This window comes from Podarcis vaucheri (genome assembly GCF_965113315.1).
Source record: "Podarcis vaucheri genome assembly, chromosome: 12".
Classification (NCBI taxonomy): domain Eukaryota; kingdom Metazoa; phylum Chordata; class Lepidosauria; order Squamata; family Lacertidae; genus Podarcis; species Podarcis vaucheri.
In genome coordinates this window covers 17,453,694-17,469,243 of record NC_138750.1, presented here as the reverse complement: position 1 = coordinate 17,469,243, position 15,550 = coordinate 17,453,694, and the positions used below count along the sequence as shown (strand labels likewise).

At 45.6% G+C, this 15,550-nt stretch overlaps 1 protein-coding gene across 3 annotated transcripts in view; it reads left to right on the top strand.

Moving 5' to 3' along the window:
* The first annotated feature begins 247 nt into the window (after window positions 1–247).
* ATP2C1 (ATPase secretory pathway Ca2+ transporting 1) overlaps window positions 248–15,550 on the top strand; it is a 68,286-nt gene continuing 52,983 nt past the window's right edge. The window contains exons 1-2 of one of the 3 annotated variants that reach the window (XM_082192991.1): window positions 248–265; window positions 3,265–3,598. In XM_082192991.1, coding sequence (XP_082049117.1) covers window positions 3,527–3,598 — 72 coding nt within the window. In that variant the 5' untranslated portion in view covers window positions 248–265; window positions 3,265–3,526. Of the gene's footprint in view, window positions 266–3,264; window positions 3,599–13,498; window positions 13,518–13,564; window positions 13,586–15,550 lie in introns of those variants that run through there. The other 2 variants (XM_082192994.1, XM_082192993.1) reach the window with 2 other exon arrangements.

Below are 15,550 nucleotides of genomic sequence, written 5' to 3'. Positions count from 1 at the left end.
GGGGGGGCGTGCACTCAGACTTGCTAGCATTGTGATATTAGGACTTGGCTTCAGGCACTGATGAGGCTTCCCAGATGTAGTAGTGAGTTCTTGCTGGAAAGTAGAAGAGAGGTAGGCTGCCAGCTTCCAATAGTTGCCATGGGAACCAAAGTACACCAAGCGAGAAGCCATCTAAAAGAGAACCCAGGGGGATAGAACCGGAAAGTGGCAACTGGCAATGTAAGCTGCTGGAAGGCTTCAGCCGAGCAACTGGAAACCAAGCAGGGTAAAGGGAAGGTAGAGCATCCCTGGTGTTTCAGCAGAGTTGGCTGAAGAAAGTGTGAGTGAGGAGCTGCATTGCTTTCCCACCATAGGCAGGGATGGGGCACCTGTGGCCTTCCAGATGTTGTTACCCTACAGCTCCAAGGCCATTAGCCATGCTAGCTGGGGCTGATAGGCATTGCGCGTCCAGAAGACCACAGGTTCCCCATCCATGCCTTATGGAAGTGGTGGCGAACCTGTGGCATGCATTGCCAGAGGGGGCACTCAGAGCCCTCTCTGTGGGCACATGTGCCGTTGCCCCAGCACAGAGCCGGCAGAAGGCGAGAACGGTGCATCGAGTCCTCAGCTCAACTAGGGCAGCTGAGCAGCCACCTTCCTCTTCCTCCTGCTGCGAGGTTGAGGCTTTACACAGCCTCCGGCTGGTGCCAATGGGAGGCGCCGGGCGGGGTGCATCACACGGGAGGCAGCAGGGGAGGATGGCATTGCTGGCAAGCTTCAAGAAGCCACTTTGTTCCAGGGCCAGGTAGCCAGGCAGGGCCGCCCCCCGCCCCATCCTCATCGCCCTTCACCCGGCACTGGGGCTCTGGGCCCCACCGGCCTAACCGTGCCATGATCGCCTCCCACTTTCTGCCATACTTTTTTACCAAGCTCAACCACAGCCAAGTACAGTGAGTGGGGGCGTGCCCAGGGTCACGCCAGACACACTGCATAGGGGCCAGTCAGGGCTGGGCGGGGGAGCGGGAAAAACACTGTTGGAATTTATTTTCTCTAAAAGCTGCTCTGGCTGCTGCAGAAACAAGTATTTTACCCTAACAGAGAAGATGAGTATCTCATAGAGAAGACACACCCAGTCTTGTGGTGGTGATGTCAAAACATTAACTACACTTACCTTCATAGAGGCACACAACGGTGCTGAGAATGGGGAATTGTTGGGTTAAAAAGGTAAAGGTAAAGGATCCCTGACAGTTAAGTCCAGTCGCGAATGAGTCTGGGGTTGTGACGCTCATCTCTCTTTACTGGCTGAGGGAGCTGGCTTTTGTCCGTGGACAGTTTTTCCAGGTCATGTGGCCAGCATGACTAAGCCGCTTCTGGCGAAATCAGAGCAGCGCACGGAAACACCATTTACCTTCCCACCGGAGCGGTACCTATTTATCTACTTGGACTTTGACATGCTTTTGAACTGCTAGGTGGGCAGGAGCTGGGACCGAGCAATGGGAGCTCACCCTGTCACGGGGATTCAAACCACCAACCTTCTGATCGGCAAGCCTTAGGCTCTGTGGTTTAACCCACAGCGCCACCCGTGTCCCTGATTGTTGGGTTAATGAACCGCAAAAAGATCTATATACATCTTCTCTTTCAATGCAAACACTGAGAGAGCTTGCCTAGACTTCACACAAATTCCCCAGATACAAAGCAATATGGTAACCAGATACTGTACTTCTTTCTTAAGGGCTAAATAGGAGTCAGAGTAGTGAGAGCTACTGCAGATTATGCACCAATTCAGGTTAAATGGCCTTGTTGGCACTTTGCGATAAATAAGTGGGTTTTGGGTTGCAGTTTGGGCACTCTGTCTCTAAAAGGTTCGTCATCACTGCCTTATGGGAACGGGTACCTCACCTGTTCCTCCCACAGGCCTCATCTGCTTCCCTTTTGCTTCTGCTGTACATTACACCTGGATTTCTGCAGTCAGGAAAAGGAAGTGGGTGCCAGGATCAGGGGAAGAATGGATGGGGTGAAAGCCATCAGGGAGGCAAGATGTATGCTGAGGATCTCTCATTTTGCAGCCCTAGGCAGCAGTGCTGAGTCCTCTGGTGGGAAGTAACTCCCATACAGCTGAGCAAAACCCGACATGAAATTAATTAAATGGCACACTTCTGGGGGAAATAGTATCCTTGGAGTCAGTCAGAGCAGCTGCAGGAGGAGGGTGGAGAGAGGAGGAGATTGATTCTCTCTGCCTACCACCTCCCTGATGAAAATGGTCTCTCCCAAGCTGCTATTTTCATTTCAGGAGAAGCCTCTATGGACAGGAATGGAAAGATGCTCAGGTTGAATGTCTAGATTTCCGTGAGCAGCATCATAGTTAAATAGGCTTGAAACCAGTCTAAATTTGTAATGTAGATATGCTTAAGGGTATCAGCTTTTCAACCTTCATCTTAACAAGGCCCACTTGGAAGTCAGGTTTATTGATATTGATAGTACAGGAATTTGGTTTGCAACCTTTTTATATTTTTTACTACAGTAGACTGCTTGGGCCTGGAGGCTGGTAAGGTTGCCATATGTCTACTTTTTCCAGGACATGTCCTCTTTTTCATGGGTAGACTCATCACAGTGATCCATAGTTAAAAGTAGAAGTCAGCAAATGTGTCCTCTTCTTTGCTCTTCAAAGTATGGCATCCCTAATAGGACCTACTTTTGAGTAAATATGATTTATAATCTGGTTGTATGTTGTAGGACTAAGGGTTCAGGCTACAAATCCAGGCCCATTTACTTCTGAGCAAGCTCTGCTGAACACTTGGAACAGATTTCTGAGTAAATATGTAAAAGGTGGCACTGCATGCCCTTAAAGTCTGGCTTGAAATTAGAAACACTTTTGTTGCTGTTGCTGCTTAAACTAATTTTAGCAAGACTCCACATAGTTAGTTAGTTAGATTACTTCATTAACCTAGGAGACAGACACTTTATGTAAAATATTTATATCTGTATTTAATGTTTATCTGTTATCAGAAAACTCCATGGGAAATTTTGTATTTGAATGGTGCCCAAATGGCCTCTTAAAATTATCCACCCCTGTTTCCTGGCAAATTGGGGAGGCTATTTCACAAAATTTCTTTAGCAGGAGAGGAAAAGATATTGAAGTTGTCACTGCAACCTCAGCAACAGTGTATTCAGCCTGGCCACCATTTTGCACACCTCAGTTCTAAGCATTGTTCTAGCATTGTGTGCATGAGAGGTGAAGAATGAGCAAAGAAAATTCAGTAAAGTAGTCTTTTTGTTTTTCTGCAGGGGTGAAAGAAAATCTCAGGACTTGCTTCAGAAAAAAAAAAGTCTCCTGAGAAATTTTGGCTCAGCTCCAGTTTTCACGCAAAGAAGAAAACCTATCTCTCTTGCTGCTATTAATTAGATTTGACCTCTCTTTAAGAACATTTGCTGGGGAATCTGCTCCGGTTCTTTATAAGGGCAATTTAAGGCTGGCTTTGCCCTTTTCCGCCTGTCCCTGTGTTACAAGGTATTATCAAGAAAGAAAGAAACAGATTTCAGGGAGAATATGGAAGGAAGTTTGCTTCAGAGAAGGAGGAAAGGAAATGTGGGAGGAAATGAGCAAGAGAAGAATAAAGAGGTTAGTTTGGTTTCTGGTTGTTGTTTTCCTCCCTGGACTTGGTTTGTTTATGTTATAATATTTATATCCAATTAAAGAATTGCATAGTTGAAAGTCCCCTTGCCTTGCTGTTGACAGGTTGAAGCCAAAAGGTTCATATATACCCACTTGACTGCTTCGATCAGTGGAAGTGTTATAGGTGCCACACAGGGCTGTCTTACCCATAGGAGCTAGGGGTGCGGGGCACCCGGGCGCCAGGCTTTCAGGGGCGCCAGGCCGAGAGTCCAGGGCCCAAGAGTTGAGTCCGGGGAAGAGCCCACCTATTGGTCAGAGTGCTGCAGCGGGCTCTTCTGCTGCGGGCGGCTCTGCGCCGCAAGTTCGGGGGCGACCGAGCCAGCGAGATGCTGAGGCGGTTGGCTGGCTCCGCCTTCCTGTGCACCTGGGACTGGGCAACCTGGGCTAGCCACATATGCTTAAGACAGCCCTGGTGCCACAGAATACCTGCTCTGCATCTGTAGGAACTCCATCTTTTAGTGTGGCAGCACCTAAACTTGGGAACTTCCTGCCTATTTATATCCAGCAGGCATCTTCAATGCACCCTTTCTGGCACCTGCTAAAACTTTTTTGTTTAGAAATGCCTACCCGTATATGTGTTTCCTGCTTGGCAGGGGGTTGGACTCGATGGCCCTTGTGGTCTCTTCCAACTCTATGATTCTATGATTCTATTCTATATTTAGAAAGCTGCTGTGAGTTCTAATCTGTTTTAAATTTATATTGTTATTTTAACTTTCTGAAAGTCTTAAATTATTACAGTGGTGCCTCACAAGACGAAAAGAATCCATTCTGTGATTCTCTTCGTCTAGCGGTTTTTTCGTCTTGCGAAGCAAGCCCATTGACGGATTAGCGGATTAGCGCTATTAGCGGCTTTTAGCGGCTTATCTGGTGATCGGATCAGCTGATAAGCGGCTTAGCGGCTTAGAAAAGGGGGGGGGACCAGAGGAACTCGCAAGACATTGTCATCTTGCGAAGCAAGCCCATAGGAAATTCGTTTTGCAAAGCACCTCCAAAACGGAAAACCCTTTCGTCTAGCGGGTTTTCCGTCTTGCGAGGCATTCATCTTGCGGGGCACCACTGTATTGTTATTTTTTCCTTGTTGATAATTTCTTTGTTGTATTATTATTTTTCTGTAAACTGCCTTGAGCCTTGCCCCCCCCCCAAGCCTCAGAATTCGGGTACATGAATCCAGACAATGTGCTTCAAATAAAAGCCATCTGTTCTTCCTATGGTGATGTGACCAGAAAATAGGGGTATATATCATACTAGTGAGACCTCAGAAATGGCAAGCATGAAATCCCATACAGTCTCAGAAGAATGGATATTGGGAATTGTTAAACTATGCTATACTATTGCTATGGATATTGGGAATTGCTATAATTGCTGAAAATATTAATTGGATTTTTGTGAAACAAATTGGAGGCTATAAAGTCATTCAGCCAATACTTCAGCGGGCTAGTCTGAAGATAGAGAATGGTTGATTGGAAGGGGCTGTAGCCCGTGTTTCATTTAAATAGGGCAAGATTTTAATTTAGATAAAATAATTTTCAAAAACCCAAAGCATGTCTCTTGCAAGTGTCAAATCTGTTGCAGGAGCCGTTTGCTTTGAGACACGGCTGACAAATGGGACGCCAAACTGTTGCTGTTATGTAACTCCTTTTTTTATAAAAAAAAAAGGAAGTAGGAAGTGGTTGTTTTGAATTAATACTTTTGTTGCAAGATCACCATTTGTGGAACAGCAACAGGTGTAATAGCTCTTGTTTAGCCTTGGAAAATAATTTCTGATGAAAAGAGCCCCAGTAAATCAAAATAAGTTTGAGGTAAGATTAGGTGTGCGGCTAAACAAAAAGAACCCAGCGAGCTCTAGCTGCATACAAATAGCGCAGCATGTACCATTCAAGATAAGCAAAGTTTATGATCGTAATGCTGAGGAAAATGTCTTTAGACTCCAGCTAGGCTGCTCTTGATCTTCTTATAGGATTTATATTATCCCCATGGCTGAAGTTATTTGAGTATTCAAGCTACTCTATCTTTTCTCGGCAAAAAAAATGTTCCTTGCTACCGTTTAACTCTTTGACATCTTTTTCACGTGCTACAAAGTCAGCACAATTTGTCTCTTTTGCATTTTTGCTAGGAGTGATAACAGAAGGGTTGACATTTTCCATGATCAGGGAAATGCTGCAATGTCTGGACTAAAGGAAACTGCACATATTCTGTGGAAATATGGGGAGTAATATGTATGGCTATGGTTCATGATTCAGGAGCCTGAAATGTGGGTGCGAGATAGAGATAGAGATAGAGATAGAGATAGAGATAGAGATAGAGAGATATAGAGATAGAGATAGACATACACATACACATACACATACACATACACATACACATACACATATATACATATACATATACTTTCGTAGATTTTCACGGGTACAGGAATGCAGGTTTTGGTGTCTTCGGGTGTCTTCCCGTGTAAGAGTCGGGGTGTCTGTGCGACGTTTCGACGAGGTCTCACTCGTCATCTTCAGGCTGGTGCTTTCGGCTTCTTGTTACTGGAACAGAGCTCTGTTCCAATAACAAGAAGCCGAAAGCACCAGCCTGAAGATGACGAGTGAGACCTCGTCGAAACGTCGCACAGACACCCCGACTCTTACACGGGAAGACACCCGAAGACACCAAAACCTGCATATACATATACATATACATATACATATACATATACATATACATATACATATACATATACATATACATATTTATTCTGCATGTCTGAGCCAGAAGGAGATGCTTGAAGGGACACAGCCAGCTTCTGGGTCTGGATTCTTCCCCCCTGCCCTGGAATAAGGAGCAGCTGGCAACTCAGGGTATACAGTGGTACCTCGGGTTACATATGCTTCAGGTTACAGACTCCGCTAACCCAGAAATAGTACCTCGGGTTAAGAACTTTGCTTCAGGCTGAGAACAGAAATCGTGCTCTGGCGGCAGCGGGAGGCCCCATTAGCTAAAGTGGTGCTTCAGGTTAAGAACAGTTTCAGGTTAAGAACGGACCTCCGGAATGAATTAAGTTCTTAACCCGAGGTACTACTGTATTGGTATTGGTGCTTAGCTAAGCATGGAAAGGCTATATAATGGGCTTCAAGTTCCTTTTTACTAATCACCTCATTGGGGGTAATTTGGCACCCCCAAATTACCACGGATAGTGTTGGGGTGGCCATAGCTGCGCACTGCCAGCCATCCGGGGGGAGGGCTCAACTCTCCCCCATGCTGCTGCAGGAGAGCGATGCCCGCAGAGGCTTGAGAGTGAAGTTGTGCCCCTCCCAAGCCTTCTCGGGAGGAGAGCGAAACCCACAGAGGCTTGGGAGGGAAGCTGCACGCCCTCCAGCCTTATGGTTGGCGGGGCGCAGCTGGCGGGCGTACAGGGAAAGGGGAGGCTACCGGCAAAGCCGCGCAGCTCCCCCCTTGCTGGGGCGCCCCTGAGAGGCCAGCGCCCTGGTGCGACACACCACGAAACCCTATGGGAAAGACGGCTTGCTTAGAACTTGGTAAACTTGGATTTTGCCTTCTGTGGAGTCTCCTGTTGGGATAACAAATGCAGAATTGAGATGGAAGACAGTTTTACTGAGCAGGAGCAAATGATGTACATTTTCTGGAAAACTTTGAATAGGAAGGTTTTCCTTTTCAACTTGATTTGCACAGGGTAATTTGTACTACGAATTTTTCTGATGGCCCTAGAGGGTGATCTACGTAATTTAGCATATTTATTTGACATGTTTTTAGTAAACAAAGCTAAAAAATTTGAAACTGCCAAGCCTGTCGAATATTTAGTATTTGGAGTTGGTACCCATCTATTGTCACTAAGGAAATTACAAAGCAGAAAACATGCTGCAGAAACATTAACCTCTGTAACATTTTACACCCCAGACCACCAGCAAGAGCTCAAGACTTGGTCCAGCAGGATATTGGAAGACATGGGATCTGTTTGGTTGGTTCTCCTACACTCTAATAACTGCGGGGTCCACAGCGAGGAGCCAGGCAAGGACAGGAACTCTGGGGGAACAGGACTGGGTGTTGGCCGAAACAGCTCTTCAACGACGTTGCTCCCGCAACCTGGGACTGGGCTGACTGGCCTTTATCTCCTCTGAGGCCAGGGGCAGTCCGGCCCCCAGGTGACCCGCCTCTCCTGGCCTTAAGGCGAGCACTCCTCCTGGGAGAAACCAGTTCCCTCCACCTCTCTGCCCTGAGCCTCTGCAGCTCAGGAGAGGCCGGTGGGTTACTGGACCCAGGGGGAGACTCACTTTCCCCTGACAGGGCTGGGAGAGGCGCACTTGTAGGCAATGCGTCCTCAATCACCTCCGGAGCCAGAGTGGAATCACCTGGTGCCTGCTCCTGAGGATCCGGCACAGGTGCAGGCGCTTCAGAATCAAGGCCCTGCCCCGGCTCAGCCGGCCCTGGAGGCGGGGACTCCTGTGCAGGCTGGGATTCCTCCGGTTCACCCTCTGAATTGGATTCCCAGGCCATCACACTGACTTTCTACGAAATATTCACATTTTAAAAGAATCCGAAATAGACTTGAAACATTAAGGATGAGCTTTGCAATCAGAAAATAAATGCACAATGATTTTTAAAAAAATGTCAGTAAAGCAAGTAGTTGTTCCCAGCTGATTTCTCTGGGCAGGTTCACAATTGCAATAAATCATAGCTGTGCCTGTTGCTTCATGTTTCTCTTGTGCTGCAAATCTACTGGCATAAGTCCATAGAAAGTTTGAGTGGATGGATGTGCTTTATGCCAAAGGTGGAGGCAGGCTTTTCTCAGGTCGCTTCCCTCTGGCTGATGTTCTGTTTCTGCTAGATCACCTTGCAAAGGTGGCAAGTTGCCATGCAAGCAGATGGGCTGCAGAACAAGCAGCCAAGCTGTCACTCAGGAACATAAAGCACATTGACTAAGGGCAGGATTCCAGGCATTAATGACTAGAATGGCGTCTAGTGCAGAGTTTTTACATCTCTTGTAAAAGAGGCAATGTTCCACTGAGTGATGGCAGAGCGCTGGATTAATTCTGAGAGCCAGTCACAATTTCCAGTAGGCATTTATAGAATACGGCCTAATAGATAAGCAGCTGACCTAGTAAAATGAAATAAAATGGAATAAAATCTTTCAGGGCAAGCTTTATGGGTATAAGGAATGCAGTGCCGTGGATTCATAATTAGTTCTCAGGAATTCCCTCAGGGTCAAAATCATGCCCCTTCTGATTTTTTTGACCAATGCAGACATAAATGTTATGGCTTCAGTTCCAAGGCAGTTTTCCTCCCTGCTCCACCTCATTCCACTCTTCCACTTTGCTTAACAGAAGCCTGATGAAGAGTTCTGGTGGATTTAGAAGCTCCCTATTTTTGTTGGTATGGGACGCAGGTGGCGCTGTGGGTTAAACCACAGAGCCTAGGGTTTGCCAATCAGAAGGTCGGCGGTTCAAATCCCTGTGACGGGGTGAGCTCCCGTTGCTCAGTCCTTGCTCCTGCCAACCTAGCAGTTCGAAAGCACTTCAAAGTGCAAGTAGATAAATAGGTACCGCTCCGGTGGGAAGGTAAACGGCGTTTCCGCGCGCTGCTCTGGTTCGCCAGAAGCGGCTTAGTCATGCTGGCCACATGACCCGGAAGCTGTACACCGGCTCCCTCAGCCAATAAAGCGAGATGAGCGCCGCAACCCCAGAGTCAACTGGTGTGACCACTGCAGCTTAACCTGTGCTGCCCTCCCAAACTCAAACATGTCCAAGTTCCCGTGTAGTGGAGACCAGTCTGAGCTATCGCTGTCACTGTGAGGATATTGCAGAGGAACGTTGGGCCTGTGAGCCATAACCTTTATAATTAGCTGAACAGAATTAAACAGGGTAGGGTATTGCTCTACTGTCTAACTGCCTTCCCTCAGTAACTTGATTGATCACAGAGCTCTCATTTTTAAGCTCTAAAATGCATGCTTCCAGGGAACAAGTGTCTGGGAGTTGCACAGTCAAAGAATCATAGAATCATAGAGTTGGAAGGGGTCCCAAGGGTCATCTAGTCCAACCCCCGAAATGCAGGAAGCTCAACTAAAGTATCTATGACAGATGGCCATCCAGCCTTTTAGTTCTGCTGTTGAACCACACTGTTGACTCATGTTAAGCTTGTGATTTACTAAGTCCCCTAGGTCCTTTTTACGTCTACTACTTGGCAGCTCATTTTCTGTCTGCTTCAAATCTGCTGTGAATCAGCTGGAGAGTGAAGCAGCTTTTGGGCCTCCTGCCCTGGTGCTCTACCAAATCCTCGACCCTCCTTCATCCCAGAACTGTGTACTTACTGTCTAGTAAAGTCCATGGAGGCTTTCAAGCTACAGTGGTACCTCGGGTTACATACGCTTCAGGTTACAGACTCCGCTAACCCAGAAATAGTGCTTCAGGTTAAGAACTTTGCTTCAGGATGGGAACAGAAATTGTGCTCCGGCAGCGCGGCAGCAGCAGGAGGCCCCATTAGCTAAAGTGGTGCTTCAGGTTAAGAACAGTTTCAGGTTAAGAACGGACCTCCAGAACAAATTAAGTACTTAACCCGAGGTACCACTGTACTCAGAATCAAGTGCTACAGCTTTGAAGCAATACCAGTGTTCAGATCACTATACTGTAGTGTGTGTTTTGAGAACAAGTGAGGATTATAACATATAGCTACGATTCCCCTACAAATGTCTATCAACTCGGGGGGGGGAGGGCTGGCCCCCTCAAATATTTTAGGGGGCAAGGCCCCTCATCCCCTAGGAGTTGGCCCCTATGATTCTAGGCAGGCTGATAAAGGGATAGGCTCCCCTTCAGGGATTTGCGTCTCAAGCTGCAGAATACATTTTGGTGATATGAGGGTATTTAGCATATTTTTCTATGGGGTTTATCAGCTTGTTATATATTTAGTGTTTGAGAGCACCTAGAGCTCTGGCTTATGTTAAGTTGCGCATTTCGTTCACTTCGGGCTCTTTATCTTTGCCTGAACCTTAGTTCAGCAGGTTTCTCCCTCGCACTTGTATATGTACGGTAATTATGAATTCTGCTTGGCTTATTAGCTATCTAGCATTTCCATATATCCCATTGTTAACTACCTAGCAACTCTGCATAATAATGAAGTAATTTCTTTGGCCCAGATCCACATAACCTAATTCTCCGGCAGAATAAAGTGTGCGTTCAACTTTTTGCTGGGTCAAACAGGCCCAAACGCCAGTGGCATCATGGATGGTTCGGGTTCAGCTGTCCAAAGAGTGTTAAGAGCAGAAGAATGTCTGCAAAAGTAACAAGTTTGTATAGAGAGATTGGGTTGCCTGATCACGCAGACAGTGAAATGACTTGGCACTTTTCAGAACTGCTTCTGGAATTCTTCCCAGTACACACTGCTGTTATAAAATTTATTCTAATGTTGGGCATTTATTGTCATTCCTGTGATTGAGCATTTGGCTTCCTACAGCAAAAAAGAACTGTGTATGACAGTTTGCTGCAGATTTCTAGAAGGTGAAAGGAAAAAGAAAGAGTCGCATGTACACGTCAGATTCTTGGCCTGGGTGTGTCACTTTAATGCCGTACTTCTATTAGTGAGAACTGGTTTAGCTCCTTTAAAAAACCACTGCCCTGTGGATCTTGCATTGCTACGTTGAATAAATCTTATCAAGCATCCATTTCATATAACCGGGGTCCTTTGAGTAGTGGCTGTCATGCATGGCAAATGGTCAATCTTAATTCATAATTAAACCTGGTGTGTTCAGTGACATGTAGAAATGGTGGCATGCAAATGTAAGTAACTCCTATAAAGACGCTCTGCTTTAAGTCTTCTGAGAGCTGTTAAAGTTTCCTTTTTGGTGGGAAATAGACAACTATTCTCTTTGGTCAGACACCCTGAGTGCTCGTAATATTGCACAATGCAATATTAATTGCATAATTATAATTGTGCATTGTGGACAGAACAAGAGCCGGGACTACTCGGCAGTTAAACCTCGGCTGTGACTCAGCTCCCCATCCTGTTGAGTCCCACTGCGTATCTCCTAAGACCAAATTGCTCTTTGTGCTGCTTTTAGAAGTGCTGCCTTGCAATTCATGGAGAGTAGAGTCTGCTCTATTTTGAACCCTGGATAAAAGGTGCAGACTTTTGAAAAAGTCTTAGAGAAGGTGTGCTTTTAAGTAAACAGAAATTTGTTCAGAGGAATTGTGTGCATTCCCAATGATGAACTTAATAGGAATAAGCTATTCGAAATAGAAGAAAGCAATTTTTGTTTTGGGTGTTCATTTAAAATGGGGTGGATGGGGAACCTGCGGCTTTCCAGAAATGACTATAGCTGCCTCAGCCTCATAGGGTGTTTATCCCACCCTGCACCACCCCACCACCCCAACTTAAAGAAATTAAATGATTTCATTTGCTCTTGTGAAGAAAAGTAAGGTGATGTACTCTTGAGGATACTGCTGTGATGGGAGCAAAACCTGCCTGACCCATACTGACAGGTGTAAGATTTTGTTTGTGCGATCTAGGGAAAAAACCAGCAAGTGTCCAAACACCAAGTAAAAATGGGGGGGGGGGCATCTATACATTTACAAGAGGGACCCCCCTCCCCCCCAGAATGCGTACAGAACCCAAAAGGGTGTTTTGTACTCTTATAAAAAGTTCCCTCCACACATACTACTTTTCAGGCATTTTGCTAGTGTGAAATAAAATGCATTTAAATTCTGGCATTAATTTGTCAATTAGATTTATATCCTGCCCTATCACCATAAGGGCCCTTGGGGGCAGCCCAGGAAAACATCAAAATCAATACTTAATTACAATTTAAGATGGCCAACACCATAGACTAAAAGAGCTGTATAAAAGAGTTCCAGGACTGCTCCCTAAAGACCCTTCTGAACCATCAGCCTTCTGAGAGACTAAGGACAGCAAAGGACACTGATTTTGCTTCAAGGTTGCCCAGGCTTAATTGTAATAATAATAATAATAATAATAATAATAATAATAATAATAATAATAATAATAATAATAATTTTAACCCCACCCATCTGGCTGGGTTTCCCCAGCCACTCTGGGCAGCTTCCAACAAAGATGAAAAATACATTAAAATTTTAGAAATACTTTTAGAAATAATGGCCGTCATTTAAATAGAAATGCAAGCCATCTCATCATTGTGGGGAAGAAGACTATGGCCAGGTGTTGTTCAGGTGCTCACTGCTAATGGCCAATATCAAATGCCTTCTTGCTTTCCTTTCTTATGGTACTTTACACCAGACTCGGCCTGCGCAGCCCTACAATAGAGGACTCATTCAAGTGGTAGGGACTGTCCTGTAAAATAGGACAGATGGTCCCCCTGATGATGTGAGGGGGCATGGAGAGAGATTTCTACAGCACCAAACTACACTTATTTTTGTAGCTACTCAGAGCTAATATTCGATACCTGACAAGCAGCCCTAGGGAGGAAGTTCTACAGCAGTAATCTACATTTGTGATTACTTAGAATTGATATCTGGTAACTGCTGCTTAGCAACTGAGTTTGAGAGGAACCAGCCTAACTGCACAAGCAACCCAAGCAGTCAAAACACTTGGCCTAACAGTGGGTGTGGAAGGGAGTGTGTTGCTTGGTTCAAGCCATGCAGCCAAGGTTAAAAGGGGGTGAGCTACAACAGACCTGCTATTGTTGTGGCAGATCTAATATCTCACCACCAACCTCTTCCTGTCAGGTGATGATCAGCATTGAGGAGGGAGTCCGTGGTGGTAAAGGGTTTCATGCAAATCTGGAAGCCGCACACTTTAAGAAGAAGGAGGACCTTGTTAGTAGCTCCACCTTGACTTTTTGGAACTCCTTCCCTAGAGAAGCTAGAGACTGGCTCCCTCCTTGCTGTCCTTGCACCTGCAGGTGAATAACTTTTTGTTCCAACAGGCTTTTGGGGAGTGACTGCTATTAATGAGGGGGCTGGTACTGCGGTGAGTTTGTTGTGGTTGCATGTTTTTAATAGATATTTTATATCTAAAGTTCCAATTCTATTAATGTTTAATTGTTTTTTAATTAACCTCCCCCCCGGGTTTTAGCTGTTCTTAGTTTATCTGTATGTCACCTTGAGCCCCTGTCAGGGGAAAAGGCAGGGTATATATAATATATAATACAGTAGTACCCCAGTTTATGAACTTAATCTGTTCTGGAAGTCTGATCTTAAACCGAAACCATTCTTAAACCGAGGCGCGCTTTCCCTAATGAGGCCTCCCGCCGCTGGTGCCCTTCTACCGTTCGGCTTCCGTTCTTAGACCGAGGTAAAGTTCGTAAACCGGAACACTACTTCTGGTTTTGTGGAGTTTGTAAACTGAATACTTTGTAATCAGGGCTGTTCTTAAACCGAGGTACCACCGTACAGTGGTACCTCGAGTTACATACACTTCAGGTTACATACGCTTCAGGTTCCAGACTCCGCTAACCCAGAAATAGTTCCTCGGGTTAAAAACTTTGCTTCAGGATGAGAACAGAAATCGTGCAGCGGCGGCGTGGCGGCAGCGGGAGACCCCATTAGCTAAAGTGGTGCTTCAGGTTAAGAACAGTTTTAGGTTAAGAACGGACCTCCGGAACGAATTAAGTACTTAACCCGAGGTACCACTGTATATAATATTTAATATATAATGACAGCCTGGAGGGCAATGAATACTGTCTGGGTAGGATATGGAAAACAAAAGTGCTGTGAGGAAAAGCTGAAAGCACTAGGAGCATTTAGCCTGCAGAAGAAAAGACATAAGGGCTCATGGATAACGCGCTCTAAGGGCAAAGGTTTGTCCCTAGAGGGCAGGACTAGATCTGTTGGGCTTAAGTTATAGGAAGGTAGATTTTTGTTGCACACAAGGAGAAGCTTATTAACCAGAAGAGGCATTTGACAATGGGACTGATTACTGAAGGGTAGACGCCATGCCAAGCACTTCTTTCCTTCCTGGAGGTCTATAATCAGGTGCAGAGACCGTCATTTGATGGGGCTGCTCTAGATCTGGGGTTTGTATATTGAGCAGGAGGTTGTGTGAAGGGCTTTTGCTTTCAGTACTCAAGGCGTTTTCTCTGCAAAGCCCCTCTATGGTGGTGCAGATCTGAATTAATCACTATTTGCAGTTGACCTTGCATAGAGGACCCAAATCCATCCAAACAGAACATTCACTTGTTGAAATGTTGTGTGGTAAGAGGATAATTTCCAGCAGAAATTCTGTGTGAGGTGTGTGTGTGTTGCTATGCCACTAAGGAACTGGGTTCCCACTAAGCAGGCAGGACAAAAGGATACTCTGGTATACTAACACATTGACAGACAGACAATAGAATAGCAGGGCCATAGCTTTTAAAAATATAACTGGAGGTGTTATTTAAACATGCATAATCCCCGCCCCCCACAGGTCTGAAAAAAATACTACCACAGGTAACCAACCATTAGTGATGCTCATTTAAGATCTCTGCTAGATGGGATAAAATGCTGTTACGGATAAGCAAATCTACATTCTTTTTCTATTATTGCCAATGAGCTTAGGTACCAAGTATAATTAATTACTTCCTGTTTCATTCTAATGGTAGGGATGGGGAATCTGTGGCCTTCTGGATGTTGTTGGACTACAACTCCCACCAACCCCAGCCAGCTGTTAGTTTCTGTTTGCCGCTGTGCAGTGTTTTAGAGTCACAAGACTCTGTTTACATTCCAGAGACATTCCAGGCTGCTGGAAGTCTCACGGGAGACGGATGTGACGTTACTGGTTTCCTGTTCCTTTGTTTGTTTCAGTTGCTCTCTGCTTTCACAGAGAGAGGATGTGTTTTCTGTCTGTGTAGTAAGAAATAAAGCATAGTGGTGTAGCCATAAATCTCATCACTTCCGCATGCTGCTTTGATTCTCTGCTGAATGGGAACGTGCCTGGAGGCCTCATCAAAGGCTCAGG